Consider the following 21,619-nt stretch of genomic DNA (forward strand, 5'->3'; position numbering starts at 1 on the left):
AATAAAGTTCGCTACCTGGGAACTTTTTGGACATAAACTCTACGTCCCTATGAATTGGGGTCTTTTTAGAAAAAATAGCACCCATTTTCACGATTGCAACAACAAATTCCTTCTTCAGCTATCACAAGAAAGGAAGCACACCTCGCGATGTTGATTCAAACCCAAGAACAAAGGGCGTGATTCGCGCCAATCCTCAGCCAGGATGCGCGTTCACGCACACACACAAGGAATGCTCTTACGCACACACACACACCACACACACCAACGGCTCAAATGACTTCGCCCCCACCCTTTTTTCTCCGAGACAAAGAACTTTCTCTCTGCCACGATGCTAGCATAGACAAACCAAGTTAAAAATGTATTTTTGATCTTATTTCTTTCCTCTCGACTCAGTACAATAGCAGCTGCCCTAAAACACTTCCGCTCTACAGACTAAAAGCGGTCCACCACACAAACTGAATCCCAGCTATCACCACCTTGTGAACAATATTCTTTCGCTGGAAAACTTCCGATTCACATTTCGGCGTGTGGATATTGCGTGCACCTTAATATGCACTCCTCCACCGGCACACGTATTCTCATTTGGCCACCTTGCCTAACGAAAATCGCTTCACACCGGTCTGTACGTGAGTCAAGTGGAAAAGAGACTCTCTGGCCAGGAGGTCTCACAATGCATTCAAACAATGGCTGCTAGCTAGCGCGCTACTTACTTAGTGAACTTTTGAATGCTGCCGTGTAGTCCTTCAGCCAGAACGCGAGGAGCCCAACTGCCACCAGAAAGTTGTGATTCTTTCTGTCTCTCGCGTGGAGGATTTTCCGCGAACAGGCTTCAGTGAAGAACGAAAAAAAACTTCGTTTCTTCCGTAGGTTGTCCCAATCAAAGCGCAGATTTGACGCGCATCTCAATGCGGGTCTCCCGTCGAAAAAATCATAAAACGGGTCAATCGCCAAGAGCTTCTTTAGCTCCCGTCTCGCTTTGACTGGTCACCCAGGTTGTGGTCCTCGAGCAAAGACTGGTCGACGTAGCACGGGTTTTTCGGCACCAATTAATGTCCGGTTAAAACTTCGTTTTCTTTCCTGGTTCGCGCATTGTCTGGAGTTCACTTGATAAAAATATCAGCAAGTACAATAGATGGTGGACAAACATCTACTTTATTCTAATGAGGCAGAGAAAGCACTTCTCCTCTCGGTGGGACGGAGACATGAGCACAAAGAAAGCAAGAGAAGGCAAGAGCAAAAGAGAACGAGCTCCCGCTCCTACAAGTTTTTAAACTACAGAGTGGCGATCTGTTGTCCAATCAGTTGCGAACAAGTCGACCTTTCCCGTCCAATCGGTCACGAGCAATTCAGTGTTGGGCGGGTCTTAGATTGAAGTTGGAGCCGCTGCTTTTTTCCTTCCACGGCTATTGTACTAATAAGACTGATAGTTTTATTTAACTAAATTAGACTGAAATTAAACGTGCACAATTCATAATATATACTAAGCTAAACATGAAAAAACATATGTTTACTTAATATAAACATGAAATAATGTAATATGTTTACTAATGTGCATAAACACTCTATCAATTTGATTATTTCACACAAAGGAAAATTTTATAATGAGACCAGCATGCTTATTTAATCATAATATAAAACTGACCGTTGGCAGACAACCACTGCAGATGTTAGCCTGGGATGAGCATCATGCGGCGGTTCCCTTGGCAACAAGTAGGCTAGCCAAAAATGACCCCGCACTCCCCTGGTTTGGCATTATCTCCACTGGTGGCACAGGAATGATTAAAGCTTCACCAGGCCTTTTGTGGCCAGGCTTGACGACTCAAGAACCTGCACTGCTCTCGTCCCACTGCTCCACAGTTCCCCGAACAAAACAAAGCATCAAAACTCAAATGGGTTCTCAAAAAAATAGCCAAACCCTCAAATCTATTGCGTTCGTTGAACCTCATGCACTTGATTCTCTTCGATGTCCCTCACTTGCACTTACACCATGAGCATTAGGAAACTTTTTGAAAAGTTGTGCCACTTATGGAACAAAAAGACAATTTAAAAAAACATATCAAAGAGGAGTACTAACCTCCTAAGCCACCTACAAATGGTGTATGGTCTCTTCTCTCCACTCCAATTTTATATACATTGAGATGTTGTGTGGATGTCATCATAATTTGAAGGACAAAGATAACAGTAGGTGCATACATTGATTTATGTTGACAGGACTTGGGGATGGTCCTTATCTCAGCTGCGGACTAACTGAAAGTGTACTTATTTCAGTGGCGGGTTGTGCATGTCAACCCTTGGCAGAGAGAGACAGAGAGAGACACAAAGAGAGACACAGATAGAGACTCAGAGAGAGACAGAGAGAGACAGAGAGAAAGAGAGAGAGACATAGGGGCCCAAGAGATAAAGTGAGAGAAAGAGAAAGAGAGAGAGAGTGTGGGAGAGAAAGTGAGAAGAGAGAGAGAGAGAGAGAGAGAGAGAGAGAGAGAGAGAGAGAGAGAGAGAGAGAGAGAGACAGCGAGAAGCAGAGAGAGTGAGAGAGAGAGAGAGAGACAGAGAGAGAGAGAGAGAGAGAGAGAGAGAGAGAGAGAGAGAGAGAGAGAGAGAGAGAGAGAGAGAGAGAGAGAGAGAGAGAGAGAGAGACAGCGAGAAGCAGAGAGAGTGAGAGAAGCAGAGAGAGTGAGAGAGAGAGAGAGAGAGAGAGAGAGAGAGAGAGAGAGAGAGAGAGAGAAACAGAGAGAGAGAAACAGAGAGAGAGAGAGAGAGAGAGAGAGAGAGAGAGAGAGAGAGAGAGAGAGAGAGAGAGAGAGAGAGAGAGAGAGAGAGAGAGAGAGAGAGAGAGAGAGAGAGAGTGAGAGAGCGCATGTTTTTATACACATCCGTAAACATCATGTTATTTCATGTTCAGTTTAGTCTATGGATGTATGTAGCTTATTAGTTAACTAGTTGCGTATGAGGCGGGCTTTGTGCTCTTGGCTTCCCGCTCCGACGAGAGATGTTCTCCATTTTGTTCTACTAGAATAAAGTAGTCTTTTCTGTTCACCATCTATCGTCCCCACTAGTATTTAATCATAAAACTCTGTCGAACTCCGAACCAGAAGAGAAACAGGAATTAGACTCCAACAGAGAGAGAGGGGGGGGAGAGGGGGGGGGCTGAGTGTAAGCGCAGATGGTTGTTTGTCTCTGTGTGCCCTGCGATTGGCTGGCAACCAATTCAGGGTGTCCCCCGCCTGGGACAGCGACCCTAATGAGGATAAAACGGTCTGGAAAATGGATGGAATCTGAATGTGTGTAGTTCTTGACATTTTTATGACTGTTCCTTGGCAATGTGTCTTTACAGAATCTCAAACAGCTTTGTCGCCCGGAAAGCACGCCACACAACTCTGCGAGGCAACCTGAGCAATATCCACTGAACCCCAGCAAATCTCTTATTCCCGTGGCCAATGATTTCAAGGGAAACGGTGGAGTTGAAATGGAGGTGCAAGTATGAGACCATGAACATTTTCACCATAGTTTTGGAAGCGTGGTGTGTGGTTTCAAATTTTGGTGCCACAAGATGAGACGTCTCTGATTATGTCTCCTTTTACGACTTAGTGGTTATTGCGTTTAGAGATGTTTAGCTAAAGCAGGGGTGTCAAAGTCATTTTTTGCCGCGAGTCACATTATGTTATGGTTTCCTCTCGGGGGCCATTATGAATTTGGGGAAGCCATTAGAATGTTTCATTCCCCTCCACATATTACATATACAGTGAATAATGAATAACTAGTTTTCAAATTTGAAGTAAAAAATAATGACTGTTATTGTGGTTTACATGGGACAATTTGAAATTTTAGTTGGGTCTTTAGCTAGCATCATGAAATTTCACAAGTTAGATTTGCTTTGGCGGGCTGAATAAAATGGTGTGGCGGGCCAGATTTTGCCCCAGGGCCTTGAATTTGACACCTGTGAGCTAAAGTGTATCAAAATCCATTTTCATTTGTCATCATGCCAAGAAGCAGATGAGAACATCAATCTTCTTTGTTCACATTCTTTGTTCACATTTTTTTTGTTTATGGTTGAACTGATGAATTATCGGCAAGTACTGTGAGCTTTGACATGTTTTTACTTCACAACACGTGCACCCTCACATGCTCACACACATCCTTTTTCAGGTTGAGACAGTGGTCGCTCCTAAGGCAGAACAAAAGGACAAAAAGTGACGATGAAAGTTGAATAAAATCTCTCTCGAAACTGACTTTGGAAAAAAGTGGCTTCGCTGTGTTAAGCAATGTATGAAGCCCGTAAAACAAAACTTGTGGGAATGTATCAAAGCAGTATACACTTTGTCCTTGTTGCTCAATAATAAAAGAAAACTATACATGCTGTCATACTGCGATGAGATTCACCTTCCATCAACTTCGCTCTGAATGTTCTTCGCACTAATCATGAACCTGGTCGTGCATCATCATTAAATGTGAGTACACAATTTATTTTACGCACGTACACACGCACGCACGTAGGCACGCACGCACGCACACATGCATGCATGTACGCATATCTGCATGTATGAATGCATGGATTTATTTATTTATTTATTTATTTATTTATTTATTATTGAGCCTCAATCGTTTTTCTGGCGAGCTTGCCGATCACCATTACCTTATTAATATAAAAGCATTGCAAACAAAATATTGAATGACCTTGTACGCAATAAGAATCGGGTCAACATGAACAAACCGGGATTTTTAAAAGCACGAGGACAAGCTTCATGTTTTACGTCAGAGAAAGGGAGAAAGCGTTTTTTCCCGAAAAAAAAAATCAGTCCTAAAATTAACAAAAACTGATGTTCATCCAATTACCGTAGTTTCCTCTTACATTCTTGTTTTTTTCGTCCGTGATAACCCTTTAACAAAAATCAAACACATGATTGGTCATGACTTTTTTTAGTGATGTAGGGTGGAGGAGGGGGTTGGGGTATTAGTGAGGGGTGGCACCTTTAAAGAGTTCCCCCTTGCGGCCAAACCTTGCGGAAAAAAATCTCTGACATAGCTCCGTTCTGGGACAGTTCCCCATCCAGTCCCAATTTCGGACTAAGTGTCAATTGTATTCCCCCCACCCTACACTCTAAAAGCGGCATGGCTGACTCGCTTGGAAAGATTTGCTTCGTCTCTTCGAAGACGTCTCCACAAAGACACAAGGACCGTGGCAAGTGGGCCACCAAAAGCGAGTTCATCCTGTCAGTGGCTGGTGCAATTATTGGACTTGGAAATGTTTGGAGGTTTCCTTATTTATGCTACAAGAACGGCGGTGGTAAGAGTCAATGTTTGTTTTGTTTTTTGTTATAAATTGGAGTACTATCTACCGTTTCAGTTGAAAACACCTCAAGAAAGCTGTTCGTTTTTTTTTCTCACTGCATCGAAACACATTTTAAATCTTGTTTATTTTTTAACTTGACTTTATTTGCTTGTTATGTACGTGGCATGAGTTGTTCCTCAAAGGGTGAAGTTTAGCACGCTCACGAATAAATCGCTTTTTTGTCACTGGACTAAGGTATGGGTAAAAGTCAACTAAAGTCTCTGCCAAAGTCCCTGAAAGCCATCCCCTGCAATACTAATCTTCCCTGCGTGCCCTCTGCTTTTGATGCAAATGGATTTGACAGCTTCTCAAAGACTAAGAAAATAATGTGCTGCACGTGTCAAAATCACATTCTTGGCCGAAAACTTTTTTTTTTTTACATCTTCCCAAAAGATATTTGATGTTCTATTAAACGTAACAAGTTTGTTGTGTTTTCACGTACAAAACCCCTTTCCCATCAAACGGAAATTGAGCTGCTTTTCGTACATTATTTTATATTCCTAGTTTGTGTCCAAGAGTTGAGGAGCTAAAAAGCATCGTGCTTTGACTGGGTCGAGCACAAACGCTGATGTTTCTTATGTTTATTTTTTTTCTTTTAAATATTTGTTTTAATACACTCACAGATATAAGCATGGTGTGTTATCCACGAATCAAAGAAATAAAGCTTAAATATGGTTTATGTCATCCTGCCTCACCCACAATTATCTTGTAAAACATTTGAATCAGCAGGTGAGACAAATATGTTGACAAGTCAGTTGTTTGGTAACGGTTATGGAAGGTTCAGTATAAAAGAACCTTGCACGAACACTGCATGAAAATTACCAAACAACGGAAGTGGAGTAAAACTGTTGCACGTTGATCTGACCAATTTCTGATTAATTAAAATGTTGAAAATAAAGGGGGGCAAAGTCAAATATTTAATGAACAAGAATACGTTTATGGTGGCCCACCAGTCCAAACACGGTAATTTGATTAATATTTATGAAATGTGAATTAAAATGAACAATGTTGCTGTTTTTAATCAATCTCAGATTACCTGCCATTTTCACTTGAAAATGACATCACAGTCCCTTAAGTGGCGCGTGTGGCTGCCGCTGCTCACCCGCAGAAAAAATATCCTGTGACTGTAAAGTGTCCTTGAGAGTTTTGAAAGGCGCTTATAAATGAAACGTATTACTGTATTATTATTACCATTTATTATTATTATTATATCCATTAGCTAGCTAGCTATCTTTCTATCCATTTGAGTTACTTCCGGGTTGAGTGAACACTGGCTCGTGTGGCTGCCGTTGCTCACATGCAGAAAAAAATCATTTTACTGTAAAGTGTCCTTGAGAGTTTTGAAAGGCGCTGATAAATGAAATGTATTATTATTAAGGTACAACTTATGAAGGCTACATGGCCGAACCCATGCAGTAAAGATGTGGGTCGTCGTCACATGACCCTTTCGGATTTATAGCGAGTGACAGTAAAAACCAAAATGACACCACATTTGCTACAGGTTGAGCTAATGACTTCTGAAAAGTCACATGGTGGGATTCAAAAAACATGTGAGCCCGTGATGGGTCATTCCTAGCTTTGCCACAATATCCCAGTGTCACGATACAATAATGATTAGTATGTTGCAGGGAGGTTGACAAAAATTAAAAAAACTTACATGGTACAATAGAGGTAAAAAGGTATCTTTTTCACGTGCATCTTTTTTAACAATGTTGAAAAAAAAGTACATTGTGATTTTGTACATAATTGAAGTGACAAAGAAGGCTTGGGCAGTCAACGTGTTTTTGGACCGAAATGCCATGATTTTAATATCAAAACTTAAATGGGGGGGATTGGATTAGATTTGCCTTTATTAGTCTCACAGTGGAGAAATTTACATTGATATCATGATATCATGGCAATTACCGTATTTTCTGGTGTATAAGGTGCACAGGAGTATAAGCGCACACCCAAGGAATGGTATATTTTCAAACTTTTCCCATATATAAGACACACGGGAGTATAAGAGCACCCTCAATGTATGAAAAAAAAGTTTTCCAAATACAATATATAAGTATATAAAAGTTATATATAATATAATATATAATATAATATATAAATATAAGGCAACACCACATTATAAGGCGTTAGAGTAGAGGCTGTGGTTACGCACGACTTCTTCTCCATGGTAAAATGGAGTCTGTGGCTGCTGACAGTATTTGCGAGGCCTGTCATGGCTCAATATTACTTCGCATATAAGGCGCAGGGTCATCTTTTGAAGAAAATCAAGGCTTTTGGGTACACCGAAAAATATGGTATGACATAACATTATGATATTACATTCCGAGTTGTTACCTGAGCACTAAGCAGTTTTTATGTCATTTTCAGTCAGTAGCAAGTGACGAATTGGCCGCCGCCTCAGATGAAAAGACGGTGGATGTTATCGCTTAATGGATGTTCCACAAAGGCAAGATTAATCAGTGTCATATTCAGACTTGTAGTGGCAGCGAGAACATTTTATTGTAACGAAATGATTTCATGATGAGGATTGTCAGAAAATCACCTCGTCTCCAATGCCAATTATATACAAATAGCTACATTATAATGATGATGATTATTATTATTCTGATTATTATTATTATTATGTCACAGCTGCATAATTGGCCAGCATGATTCTTGTGATCCTGATTGGTTTCCATGTAGACATACTTTGATTGACCATAAACAAAGTAAAACGTCGTACAATTCACCGTTACATTTGTTTCATAATGCATTCAACGGCATTCATTTCAGACCCCCTCATACATTGAGCCTTGCCCAGCTGACTTCGGGCGGAAGGGAGCCTCGACCTAAACTAGGTGCCAGTCAGTCTTAGGGGACATATAGACACGAACAATTCATACCCACATCCAAATACATACTTACTGAGTGAACCCAGTAATTTTGTCATAATTTTTGAAATAAGGCCGCTTCTGCCATGAAATATATATTCCCTGGTTTGGCTTCCTGATCTTTTGTATCTTGTCTTGCAGGAGCATTCTTCATTCCATATATCCTGTTCCTTGGGACCTGCGGTATCCCTCTATTTGTCCTGGAGACGGCTCTAGGCCAGTACACCAGTCAAGGGGGAATCATGTGCTGGAGGAAGATCTGCCCCTTTTTTGAAGGCAATAACGTTTTCTTCTCCAAGGAATATTGAAAAGAAATACAAAGAAATGTTTTTAATGGGGATTATCATTTTCAGGGATTGGATACGCCGGCCAACTCATCCTTTTCTATGGATGCATCAGCTACATGGTCATTTTAGCCTGGGCGTTTCTCTACTTGTTCTCTTCTTTTTCCAGAGAGATGCCATGGGCAACATGTGATAATACATGGAACACAGGTACTAAAATAGTATCTGTGAAGCGGGTTTCTAATGATGGCATTGTTTCATTGCGTTGACAAAGAATGTATAGTCTTTGTTTTAACACTGTGTAAATATTTCAGACTCTTGCGTCGTATTGAGCAACTATAGTGCCAATTGGACTTCCAATATGAACATATCCTCATCTGTAGTAGAGTTTTGGCGGTGAGTTTTGAAACATTTTTGTTATTCTTGCATTGTCAGTATAATCTAACAGTGCGCGAGAGCCAGATTTGAAAAAAAGTTACGGATGCTTTCATGCCACAAATTCCAACTGATATTGTGAAATATGACGGGGCCAATCAAGAGACATTAAACAGAAACAGTGGAGAAGGAATCAAGGTGTGGCCCCATAGAGATGAGTGTGGTTAGCCACTTTAGCAACAGTTTTATTGAGTATGAAATGAAATAGTTTTATTATTCTCTTCCTACTGAAGATTTCATTGGTCCTTACAGACGGCGAGTGCTAAACATATCTCCTGGCATTGAGTTCCTAGGAAAGGTCCAATGGGAGCTTTCTTTGTGCCTTCTTCTTGCTTGGGTCATCTGCTACTTTTGCGTCTGGAAGGGAGTGCGATCCACTGGCAAGGTAAAAAAAAGACAAAATGCTACAAAGATTGAAGATCTTTGGTGCGTTCGCAACCTCCAAAGTTGACCACAAATGAATTCCAAGTCAGGCTGGCTAAATTCAAAACAGAATCGCCTCATTGGAAATATCTGTTGAAACGTGAATGAAGATTTTCCAGGTTCAAACTATTGTAATACAGCACATGCTGATGTACGAAGCCTTCACTGTTCTCTCAGGACCAACCTGTAAACTATTGGCATCTGCAAATCAATCACTGGGTTTTCATTAGCACCAGTGTTTTTAAATTTTATATTTTTCAGTGATATTGCAATGCTGTAACTCAAGACATAAACAATTTTCCATTCTCAAGGAAATTGAAAAAAATGTGCTAAAATATATTATATTAAATAACTCTAAATTCAAATTTGGCAGCCTATCAAATGAAAAACAAAGTAATGTAGTTAATTCAATACATTGTAAAAATGAAGATTGTAAAGAGCAATACATTGGGGAGACTAAACAAATTCTCAAAAAAAGATGTTATCAACATTGCAGGGATAATACTAGTGGGCCTCAATCTGCAGTACATATGCACCTAACAGCTAGCAACCACTCATTTGATGTCAACAAAGTTAAAATCTTAGCGAAAGAAGATAGGTGGTTTGAAAGGGGAGTAAAAGACGCTATTTTTATAAAACAGAAAAACCCTTCACTAAACTGCCATGTTTGTGTGAGGTTTAATTTGAATCAGGCTTACAACACACTTCTGAGATCGTTACCACATAGGCTTGGTTATGCTGATGAGGTGATTGGATTTGGATTTTGATTTGCCTTTATTAGTCTCGCAGTGGAGAAATTTACATTTCACAGCAGCAAAGTTATGAAAGAAATGAAAGTAGAAAAGCAAAACACAGGAGCTGCTGGAAAGGCAGCCACTCTCGCGGCGCCGTCTTGAAGTCAAAAGAACAAAAAAAAAACTAAATAACAAATAACATGACAACACAAAGACACAGAGAGACATTCATTCTCAAGCACTTTCTGTACCCTATTTGTTACATAAAGCATACCAGAGCAAATGTGGCAATCAGGTCAGTCGTAGACCATAATCAGTCAGGACAATAAAAGTAATCAGTGTAGCCTCAGGAAATAGTCATCTGCTCCCCCCCAACCTTAGGGCAGGGACCTATCATAGCAGAGGTCTGGCACCGCCACTCCTGGACATATATAGGGATATATATAGAGGGATATATATATATATATATATATATATATAGGGCCAGAACTACCAGCTGAAGAAACCTTTTCATCGATGGACCACTCCTGTACAATTGAGAGCTTACACAGACGTATTGTGTTAGCATTGTTTCAATATTACTTAAAAGTCAAGGAAAGACAGCATTTTCTATTGAAATAAAATCACTTCTATTTACTAAAACAACTCACATACCGGTAATTTGAAGAATCCGCGTGAGTTTGACACCTATGATATATTTTCCACATTTTTTTAAAGAAATAAACAAAAATCCTAGTACGTAATTTGACGATATGATTGTAAGAGGTTGCTGGCCACAGGTTGTGTAGAGGTTATAGTCCCCATGCAGCAAGACCCCGGCAACTTTGCATTCCCCCCCTTCTGCTTCACATGACGGCATCACTCTGGCTGCTTTTCTCTGCAGGCCTAAGTACTCTCCAATTGCTTTAACACAAAAATGAAGTGTGTATTAATTCGGCAAATGTTACATCAACAGATTATATGACATTTCTTTGTTCCCGTTGCATGATTTCTGCTGGCAGCTTATATCCACATTATTTCATCTGCTTTTCATTGTAAGCAGTGAGATGTTCAAGGGTCATCCCCGCATGACGTCTTTCATCCGCCCATCTTTTATTATTGGGCTTTCGAAAACAATAACGTGTAGAGTCTTCACTTTTCACATCATAAGGGTATCCTAACAGAGACCATTAGTATACTAGAGGTGCTTAAGGACATAATTTTGTGCTTTTTGGCAGAGTGGATATTGTTTTGTAAAAATAGAAAATGTACAATAAGAAAACTTGTATACAGGTAGGTATGTTTTTCATAGGTACATCTTTGTTGTCATCCCCCTCACAACGACCTATCTGATTTGGACATTTTTTTCCCCTCATCTTTATACATATTTTATCGGGCCAGAGTTGCCCTCTGTGGCAGGCTCTGATCCCACGTAACTTGGACGGCAGGTCAGTCCCAGATGAGCTCAGCTAGGTACAGTGTGTCTAATTGGCCATGCCTCACTTCCAGAAAGCTACATTTTGTGTGCTAAAGGGATTGTTGGATTGGGTCTGTTCTAGATAAAGTATTTGTGTACTTTGGGGACAGTTTGTTCGTCTGCACTCTTGTCAAAACAGGAATGGCAGACACTGGAGCTGCTCATTCACTGTCTGGCCTGAGCTATATCAACAGCAGCGGATAGATAGATGCTAAACACTGGCAGACGTGATCTGAAAATAGGCTCTGTCACGACCCTCTTAGTCCTCGATCGTGTATGGGAAGTTGAAAAAAAGCTTGTTGTTGAAAATCAACTTATACCAGTTGTTGTTTTTGTTTGTTTAAATAATCATATACTCTTCATTCATCTATTAAGGCTACCTACTTCACAGCGACCTTCCCCTTTGTCATGTTAGCGGTGTTGTTTGTCAGAGGAATGAGCCTTCCCGGTGCCCTTCATGGCATCAAGTACTACTTGTACCCCAATCCCGCACGGCTCGCTGATCCGCAGGTATTAAATGCATTTATTTACACTGACAAAATAGAAGCAGTGCTTATTTTGTTTTTAAACGCTGCTGTTGTGCACGCGATAGGTTTGGATGGATGCTGGAACACAGATATTCTATTCCTATGCCATATGCTTGGGATGTCTAACCACACTTGGGAGCTACAACAAGTACAACAATAATTGTTACAGGTGAGCATTTTATATTTAATTCATTCACTGCCAGACGTGCAAAAATGTGTCCACTCCAGTGCCAGGGTTTTTGTCATTCTCACTTGAATTCCAGGAATCACAGAATATTGAGTTTTAGGACTACATAAACATTCAATGCAGCGTTAGAAACCTTCGACTCTCTTCTTTCATCAGGAAAAAAGGGACTGTAATTCCTAAATTATATGGGTCTGGAGTTATATGAGCTTGAAATGAGGGTGACTGTCCAAAATACAATGCAATACATATGTATTGGCTTATATAGCGCTTTAACAACAGCTGCAGCTGGAACAAAGCACTAACATGGAAAAAGGGGAATTGCTGCCCTCTTGTGGAAAAGAAAAAAAACTTTGCCAGAGGCCACCGCCAGCGCTTTATCGGCACCCAAGCCTGAAAAAACAAAACCCAAACAAATTCGTGGATGGCGCCCTATGTCATATTTTTAAGTCCCGAATAAATTTGTGAATGGCAGTGAATGAGTTAATATGACACCATTTGACAATTTTGAAACATCAAACTTGAAAGGCACCATTTTGACGAAATTAGAAATGTTTATTTTGCATCAAAGTACATAACAAAACCATCATGCCCCACCCTGAGTTTGTTAAATTATGCGTTTTAGTTATTGGTTAGGTCACTAGCTTCCAATGTCAAAATAGATGTTTGCAAATGTCTTATTTTGATTCAACTCCGCCCTAAAAAAAATTAAAACATCATGTAACTAAAGCCAGAAAACAGGTGAGCCGTGATTGGTTGTTACTTGAGCCCTTCGCAACTGTGATGTCATTTTCAGATGACAGCAAGTGGCAAAATGGCCACCGATGAATAAGAACAGGAAGATTTTTCATCTCAATTATTTTTTTTTACAAGCGCATATCAGAATACAGTACTATATTTCAACTAATGGGTCAGAATATAAAATATTTATTGTGATGAATATTTTTGATTTTACTTCCCTTATAAGGGTTTATTAAATGAAGGGGAAGGGTTAGTGAAAGGGACTGAAGTTCTCACACACCAGCTTCTTATGAGTTTAATTATTTCAGCATGATGTGATAATTCTTTGATTTTATTTAAAGTAATTTCTTTTCTTGGAGTTACCGATATTTGTTTTTGAGATGAAATGAAATCCAAGCACTTTTTAATAAATGTTGTTTTTTAAATGAGATCCCTTATTACTTAATTTGACCTCAAACCACAATTGAAAAAAATATTAAAAAGATGACTGATGTTGTATTTAAACTCCTCCTTTGTTTCCCTTCGCAAAGGTCACATTCCTCTTTCTAGTTATCATTTTCAATACTGTTAGGCAACATTGTTATGACCAGCGCTTTGTTTTTAAACTTGATCCGTACAATGTCACATTTGTCGTTGTTTCATGATAAGGGTTTCCTGACCATAAAATAGCTACTCAATCTTATACAGTATGTGTACGTGTTATATTTTGTGTGTCTGTGCGTGTGATTTCCAGAGACTCCTTCTTTCTTTGCTTGCTGAATAGTGGGACCAGCTTTGTTAGTGGCTTTGCGATTTTCTCAGTTCTGGGCTACATGTCCGAAAAACAAGGTGTGGACATCTCCTTAGTAGCTGAGTCAGGTATGGTCTCACTTGGCATGCATGTGAAGTCCAAGAGTGCCAGCCTGTGTTCGAACCTCACACTGGGTTGACTCTGCAGGTCCAGGTCTCGTCTTCATCGTGTACCCACAAGCAGTGAGCCTCCTGCCATGGCCTCAAGTGTGGTCTGTGTGTTTCTTCACCATGATCATCCTATTGGGAATCGACGGTCAGGTCCGTTGAAGCCTCTGTGACATTCCTTCAGATAGGACATATTCAGATAAGATCTTTGACCATTTGGTTCTTTTATCTCGCCTCAGTTTGCTGGACTTGAAAGCATCATGACCTCTATCGCAGATATGTACCCTTCCCAGATCCAAAAAGGATACCGGAGAGAGCTTATTTTATTGTTTTTCTGTATTTCTTCCTATCTCATGGGCAACTTTTTGGTGTCACAGGTATGAATTGACTCTGAGTAGACTCATTTATGTTAAACTGTGATGACATCAAGGATCTAAGATGTATTTCCAGCAATTATTTTGACCTTTTAATCAAACCAATTACTAACAGTATTTTGGTACACATGCAGCAAAATGTTATTGTTGGGATTTTGATTTGCTTTGAGCTTCAAATGCTGTCAGGTATGTGCCAAATTGGCACTTGGCACATAGGTATCGCTGTGCTGAGTTTGTATGTGGCCCGAGTATCAACATGCCAGAGTTACCACCACCCGATTAAAGTCTGTGCAACAGGACAGTTTTTGTTTTAGGAATGTGATGCCGTCCCACAGAAAAATGTGACAGGGCTGGATAAGAGTGAATACCCACATGATTAGTTTTGGCACATTTCAGTGGGCTCAACCGACACATTTAGCAGTGTTGGCCATTCCTCAAATGCACCATGACACGTTCCCCCTTCGTCACGAAACGGCTTTCCAGTGACATACTGTACAACACAGTATCGTGGCCTATGATTAAAGGAGATAAATAAATTGACTGATATATAATTTTCAACCTTTTTGGATGGGTTTAGAATAAACTAATTTTTGTCTTCATTGTAGGCCGGCTCATACATTCTGCAGATTTTTGATCACTACGTCTGCAGTGGTCCTGCTCTTCTTTTGTTGGCTGTCTTCCAGTCAGTGATTATTGGATGGATTTATGGTGAGACACTTTTAAGTTGAATTTCACTGGGTCTAGGTTTACACCTACCGTATTTTTCAGTGTATAAAAGCCTTAAAAAAGACGATCCTGCGCCTTATACGCAGGTGCACCTGATATATGAATTAATATTGAGCCACAACAGGTCTCGCAACTACTGTCAGCAGCCCCCGACTCCATTTTCCCCTATAGAAGAAGTTGTGCATGACAGCCTCTACTGTAGTGCCTTATAATATTGGTGTGTCTTATATTTGGAAAATGTTTATATATTTAGATATTATATTTGGAAAGCATTTTTCATTCATTCTTGTAGTGTAATGCGCCTTATACATGGAAAAAGTTTGAAAATACACCATTCATTGGAGATGCGCCTTATACACCAGAAAATATGGTACTTATCATTTAATGGATTGGATTTAGTAGTCTCTTCGTGGAGAAATTCACATTTAATGGCAGCAAAGTGAGGAAAGGAAAGGAAAGGAAGAAGTAGAAAAACAAAATACAGGACCTGCTGTAAAGGCAGCCACTCTCGCGGTTCCATCTTGAAGTCGAAACAACAACAAAAAGAAATAACAAATATTCAATCTTAAGCCCTTTGTGCACCCTCTTTGTTGTATGAAGCAGTTCTCGATGAAATAGTTGATCTAAGCGTTCTTTTCACCAGTGGATCAGGGATGTCAAGGTGGAATGTGCACGTCTGCTACAAGCTACATGTTGAAAGCAAACACAAAGCTGTAGCATCCATTATTGAAAAGAGATTGTCTCACATCTCCTGTCCCACAAAAATCCACTTCAATTCCAAGCCACGACAGTTCTACATATGCCTCGGCGCACTGCGCTGACACTCCTTTCTTCTCATCAAGCGGATAAATAATGATAATAATTTTATTTCAAACAGTCAAGAACAAAGCAATCAAACCACAGATAAAATTTAAAATGATCAAAGACAAGATGTCCTCCAAATGGCGTGCAGAATTTAGAATAGGTGGGTTTTGAACGTGGGAAGAGATTTTTATCATAGAGAAATATGTAACTACACTGGGCGCCTCTGACACATTCAAAATGGTGGGAATATTGACGTACACCAGCAGATTAAAGGACTTTGAAGTCATGTTTGTGATGTAATGTAGGCGAAAGAGATGCTCATTTCACGGTAAGATCAGAGCATTGTCATCAAATGGTGAGTATAGTATAGTATATTCTTTTTTGAATGTTGCTGTGCCGATGACCATTTTGTGTTTGGGAGCCTTTTATTGAGCATCTTCATCGTTATTAAGTTCATACAGTTGCTTGTTCTGTAGCCACAAGGGGACACAAGCCAGTGTCTTCTTGTGCCAATCTCAAGCCTGGATAAATACAAAGGGTAGTGTCAGGAACGGCATCTGATGTAAAAGCTTGGCCAAAACAAACATGCGAATCAAACCTCTGAAGATGGAGGACACTGATTCGCTGTGGCGACCCCTTGAAGGGAAAAGCCGAAAGGAAAGAAGAAGAGAATCAGTCTTATTGGTGTTGGGTGGAAGTGAGTTCCAGATTTTTGGGGGCAAACCTGCTGAAAGCTCTGCACCCCATCGTGTTGCGACAGGGCAGAGAGGGCACAGGGAGGTTGAATGAGGCAGAGGATCTGAGGGAAGTAGAGGCAACGGAAATTCGAAGCTCATCAGGCCGAATATGCTGTCTGATTAAAAATAACCTGGAGATCCATTACGCTATGTCAACTTTGTACAGCTATATTTGTTCTGGAGTCCATCCTTGTATATGTTGTAATCATTATCTGGGGACAGTACATAAGAAGTGCTTTGTCTTTTTAGGCGCTGAGCGCTTCAGCGACAACATTGAGGATATGATCGGACACAAACCTCTGCCGCTGATTAAGTACTGCTGGCTCTACATTACGCCTATGATATGCAGCGTAAGTTCAGCAAAGCACATTTCGTTGAGTAGGTGTGCTTTCACGTCTCGCGTGTCCTTTCTTTCCTTTGACAGGGAACACTTGTGTTCTTGTTGCTAAAATACACACCGCTCAAGTTCAACAACACCTATGTGTATCCTTGGTGGGCCTATTGCTTTGGTTGGTTCCTTGCTTTGTCTTCCCTGTTTCTGATCCCCATCGTCATGATCCGCACAGTGGCCAAAGGAAAGGGGAATCTCTGGCAGGTCTGTACTTCAGTGAGCCGCTATCGCCTTACATATTTGGTCCTTCATGAAATGTCACATGTGTGCTTCTAGCGTCTGAAGTCAAGCACCCAGTGTTCAGATGATCTCCCAATGATGGCCAAGGAAATGGCGACACTTCGCATTGCACTGAACGCTCACGATGATGGCAAAAATAGTAATATTCGGTAAAATAGCATTGGCTGAATTACATTCTACATACTATATACTGTCCGTACAGTATATGTACTAGATCAAGCTGCTTACTAAAAATTATGCTACCTATTTGTATCTATTATATGCAGTATTGGGTAGACAGAAAACCCACGTTTAGAAAGGTTTTTCTTTTTTTACAAATTAGTTTGGCATTCACACATTCTTTGGGGGATGGATGGGGTGACACAACCCACTTTTAGTTGCCGAAAAACTCACCTAAGCTACAAAGTTATTTGAAATGTCAAATTATTGCATTGTTTTGGTATCTTTTGGTATATTAGGTCAATTAAGTACATTGAAGTTAGTGGAGGACCTTTATTTAATAATGCCATAAGCGTGTTTAATGGAGAATAAGTGCTTTGCCATCATCTTCTGGCATTTGGATGGGCATCAATTATACGCAGCAGGGCTCGTTTCCCATCATCAGAATCAGAATACCTTTATTCGTCCCGCAATAATAATAATAATCGCAAATAGTTGCGGCTCACCAAATGTAACTATAATTGAGTGGAACGTCAGAATTTGAAGGCCAATCAAAGGTTCAAGGCAGCATTGCTAAGTGGAAAAGTGGTCGTCTCCCAACCCAGTGGTTGTGGGTTCTATCCCTTGTGACGATGTCAAAGTGGCCTTGTGTAAGACAATTAACCACCAGTTGCTACTAAATTATCAGCAGGTGAATTAGGAGTCAGTGTGAAGCACTTTTAATGCCTTCTAGATGGAAAAGTGCTCCACAAGTGAAAGCCCCATTTAACCAAGTTAGATGGTTTGGGAAGGGACCAAAATTGGGGGAAAGATAGGCTTCTGAAATTGTAAAAAAAAACAATAAATAATAACAGTTCATACGCATATTGTGCACATACATAATCAATGTACTTGACTTGAATTAAGTTCAGACAAGACCTAAGACCAAAGGATTAAATCTGTCACATGAGTTCTTAACCTCTTTTTATAATTATCTGACAGTTAGTGTGGTCCTAGTGAGGTTTCTACTTCATCTATCTTATTCTTTATGAAAGGTTTTGTATTTAACGAGAAATGCTTTCGGACGACTGATGCAAGTAGGAGAACAACATGTTCGTATTCAAAAGAAAACCAAGCCCGGAGTGTAGTAATCTGAGGAATGCCCAGTGGGCGAGGCTCCTCGGGCTACTATTTTGACCCTTGGGTCCATTTTGGAATCATCAAACAAAGTGCCTTTAGTAGCTGTAGCTGTGATATTGCCATGTGTTTACGACTACATTTCCAAATGATTTGAAATGTGTAGGCCAATGCAATACAGGTAACATCCGACTTACGACCAGTTCGACTTACGACCACCCATACTTACGATCACGACCTCCAGACCATATTTTTTAACATTTTAAGAGGGGGAGTTTGCGTGTCATTTAGCCTCTGAGTCTCTATTCAACATTTTGAATGTATTTCGACTTGCGACCGTTTAGTCGGAACGGAACTCGGTCGTAAGTCGGATGTTACCTGTATACTGTAAACAGTGGTACCTCTACTTGCGAAATTAATTGCTCCTGGAAGAAATTGCTTTACTAGAAAATGTTGAGAGCAGACACATTTCTCATTTAACAACCGTAATCCGTTCCAAGACCCCCAAAATTACGATATAGATTATTTATTAAAAAAATAAATCACATTAAAGAATGTAAGAAATACACGTTATAATTACTGTAATTTCCAGACTAAAGAGCGCATCTGATTATAAGGCTCACCAAGTACATTTTTAAAGGAAAAACAGGGGAACAAAGGAAGAACATACATAAACCGCACCTGTCTATAAACCGCATGTTTATAAAGAAAGACGGTACACAGAAAAAGTTTTCAAAGTTTGAATAATATACCTTACCTTTTCTGAAGAAACCTTTACATCGATAGACCACTCCTGTACGACTGAGAGCTTACACAGACGTGTGTAAGTAGAGGTACTATTGTATACAGCATAGCACTGACAAATTTTGTCACTAAGGTTATCACTAAAAGTTGTTGTCATTTAATACTAAAAGTAATCAATTATTTAATACACAGCTAGAAAAAAAAACACCCCAACGATATGTCTTTACAAACACATTAAACAGTCACCAGTGCTCATTGTGACCGGAACAAAGCATTGCTCAAATGACTTTTTGAGTATTAGTCACCACTAACATTGCACATTTGGATAGGGACTAATAATCGTGGGGGGGAGATAGGCTTTTGAAATAGCACAAAAAAAGGTTTCACTACGTACTACATGCACATTGTGTAAGCATTGAATGTAATGTACTTTGCTGGGTTTTAGTTTAAACAGCACCAAAGGATGAATTATATGCTGCATTGGTGCTTGGCTTCGTTTTATTCCATGTGACCAGTATAAAAATAACTTTTGAGAAATCTCTATCACCCTCCTCATTTTTTTAGAAGAGAGTGTTTTGTTATATTGACATTTATATCTAATATAGACAATATCAATATCGTGTCGTCAGTTTGAATACTTTTATGAGTGTTAATGTTGCGTCTACTGTCAGCCATTCCATCAGTAGGAGCAGCAGTAACTTTTTTTTTTTGGGGGGGGGGGGGTGTTGTTTTGGTCTTTTCATCTTTTCATCTCAGTGTGATGCAAATGACCTATACCAATGAAACAGACACACCTTTTGGTAATAAAAAAGCGAAGTACACACATGCCAATAACCTGATCTCAACAGACCATTTTCTGTCCTTTGGAGCAAAGGCCAGTAAATGCTCAATTATGACCTCCTGTTGTGCGGGGTTTGATAATAGGGATCTTTTTTTTACTCATTCCGGAAATGTTAAACCGGTTCAATATTTATAATCGCAAATCCTTGTTTGCGTGTATGGTCGAAAATGATTTTAGACAAACCAGGGACTGTGATTGTCACGTGTTCCGAGGCTCATGCTGTTGACAGACATAAAATAAAACAAGTTTAGTGTTTGCGTTAATATTGTAGTTCTACATTGCGTGATGGGCATTTGTGTGCTATTTTGGAAGTCAAGATCGGGTGGATAAGCTAGATTTGAAATACTGTAAATTTTATACCACTTTTTGTTTGTTTTTCCTGTATAACCTTAATCAGTTAATATTAGCCATGTACTGTTAATAATGTTCCTAGTTTCTCTAAATGTGCTGACTGATAAAAGCTGAGAGTACGGAGAAATGTTACACAACATGATAACAAATAAAATTGAGAATAGTTGACACTTTACCTTACTTCATCTTGACATCCGTTAGCATGGCAGGCATTCACTGTCATTCCAGTTATTACACAGCAACAATCAATATCACATGTAAAATATGTATTTTATAATCTGTGTTCCTTCAAAGTACCAAACAAAAATATACAGGCCATTGGGACATCTTAACTTTTAATTTGTTTTTAAGTTTAGAAGTTTAGTCCCATCCAGGTGTTGATTTCACTTCAGACAGGACAAAAGTGGCATCCAGGAATAAGCGTCCTTTTCACTTGGTGGGGGACATTGACGTTGACGTGGCTGTGGTGTGAGAAGTCATGGAATCGCAAGAATTAACATGTGAAGCTAAAGTTTGCTTCTTTTACTTCTTCCACCAACACCACCGCCGCTGCAGCTCTTCTTTTTTTGTATATTTGTATTTGTATATTTGTCTGGATGCCCTGTGGCACCATGTTGTCTCTTACAGGTCAGTGTTGGTAATACACCAGACAGTTGGATTAAGGGAAGAGATGGCATGCTGTTATACACTAAGTAAGAAGTAAGAATACATTTGCAAATGTCGGCCTCGTTATGTGTGAGGGTGGAGTTGTCTGAATTTTTTTTCCGGTTTCTTATACAACAGAAAAGCCGAAAGGAAAAGAAGAATACAATGGATATTGATTTATATAGCGCTTTAACAACAGCTGAAACTGTAACGAAGCGCTTAACCTGGACAGGTCTGTGTAAGCTCTCAGTCGTACAGAAGTGATCCATCGATGAAAAGGTTTCTTCAGCCGTCATCTGTACTTTTTTGAAGGTAGTCGTCAGCGAACGAAGTTTGCTGACGATAAGAAGCGAAACGTCCGATACCTTCAAAAAAGTACAGATGACGGCTGAAGAAACATTTTCATTGATTAACCTGGACAGCTATCATATACAGGAAATAAAGCAGTCACAAAGATAGTAGAAAACACCAGGGAATGAAACCAAGATCAAATCGGAATAATGCTGAGTCGAATGCCAAAGAGTACAAGTGAGTTTTGAGACTGGTTTTAAAAATGGGCAGTGAGGGGGCTTGCCGAACGTTCAGTGACAGAATAATCAAAGAACACAGTT

At 39.8% G+C, this 21,619-nt stretch overlaps 2 protein-coding genes across 2 annotated transcripts in view; both read left to right on the forward strand.

Annotated features, from left to right (window-relative positions):
- The window catches only part of LOC148890387 (sodium- and chloride-dependent GABA transporter 2-like), a 34,102-nt gene extending 29,723 nt beyond the window's left edge, over positions 1 to 4,379 (forward strand). The window contains exon 15 of the mRNA XM_089009495.1: positions 3,335 to 4,379. Coding sequence (XP_088865621.1) covers positions 3,335 to 3,484 — 150 coding nt within the window. The 3' untranslated portion in view covers positions 3,485 to 4,379. The remainder of the gene's footprint in view (positions 1 to 3,334) is intronic.
- A 527-nt stretch (positions 4,380 to 4,906) lies between these two features.
- LOC148890388 (sodium- and chloride-dependent GABA transporter 2-like) lies at positions 4,907 to 19,708 on the forward strand. Its single transcript, XM_089009498.1, has 14 exons — positions 4,907 to 5,284; positions 8,341 to 8,475; positions 8,553 to 8,693; positions 8,798 to 8,879; positions 9,171 to 9,303; positions 11,907 to 12,041; positions 12,124 to 12,227; positions 13,717 to 13,841; positions 13,921 to 14,033; positions 14,120 to 14,257; positions 14,860 to 14,962; positions 16,771 to 16,871; positions 16,946 to 17,116; positions 17,189 to 19,708. The coding sequence occupies exons 1-14, from the start codon at positions 5,110 to 5,112 to the stop codon at positions 17,303 to 17,305; spliced, it is 1,773 nt and encodes a 590-aa protein (XP_088865624.1). The 5' UTR covers positions 4,907 to 5,109; the 3' UTR covers positions 17,306 to 19,708.
- The last annotated feature ends 1,911 nt before the right edge of the window (positions 19,709 to 21,619 follow it).

This window comes from Hippocampus bargibanti, linkage group LG12 (assembly GCF_051943395.1).
Source record: "Hippocampus bargibanti isolate YZ-2025 linkage group LG12, ASM5194339v1, whole genome shotgun sequence".
In the NCBI taxonomy this organism is placed as follows: Eukaryota; Metazoa; Chordata; class Actinopteri; order Syngnathiformes; family Syngnathidae; genus Hippocampus; species Hippocampus bargibanti.

Excerpts from the sequence above, each read along its gene's own strand:
- LOC148890388 (XM_089009498.1), top strand. The coding sequence starts at position 5,110 with ATGGCTGACTCGCTTGGAAAGATTTGCTTCGTCTCTTCGAAGACGTCT. Across the intron at positions 8,880-9,170 it reads TCTGTAGTAGAGTTTTGGCG|ACGGCGAGTGCTAAACATAT; the intron begins GTGAGTTTTGAA and ends TGGTCCTTACAG. Across the intron at positions 9,304-11,906 it reads GAGTGCGATCCACTGGCAAG|GCTACCTACTTCACAGCGAC; the intron begins GTAAAAAAAAGA and ends TCATCTATTAAG.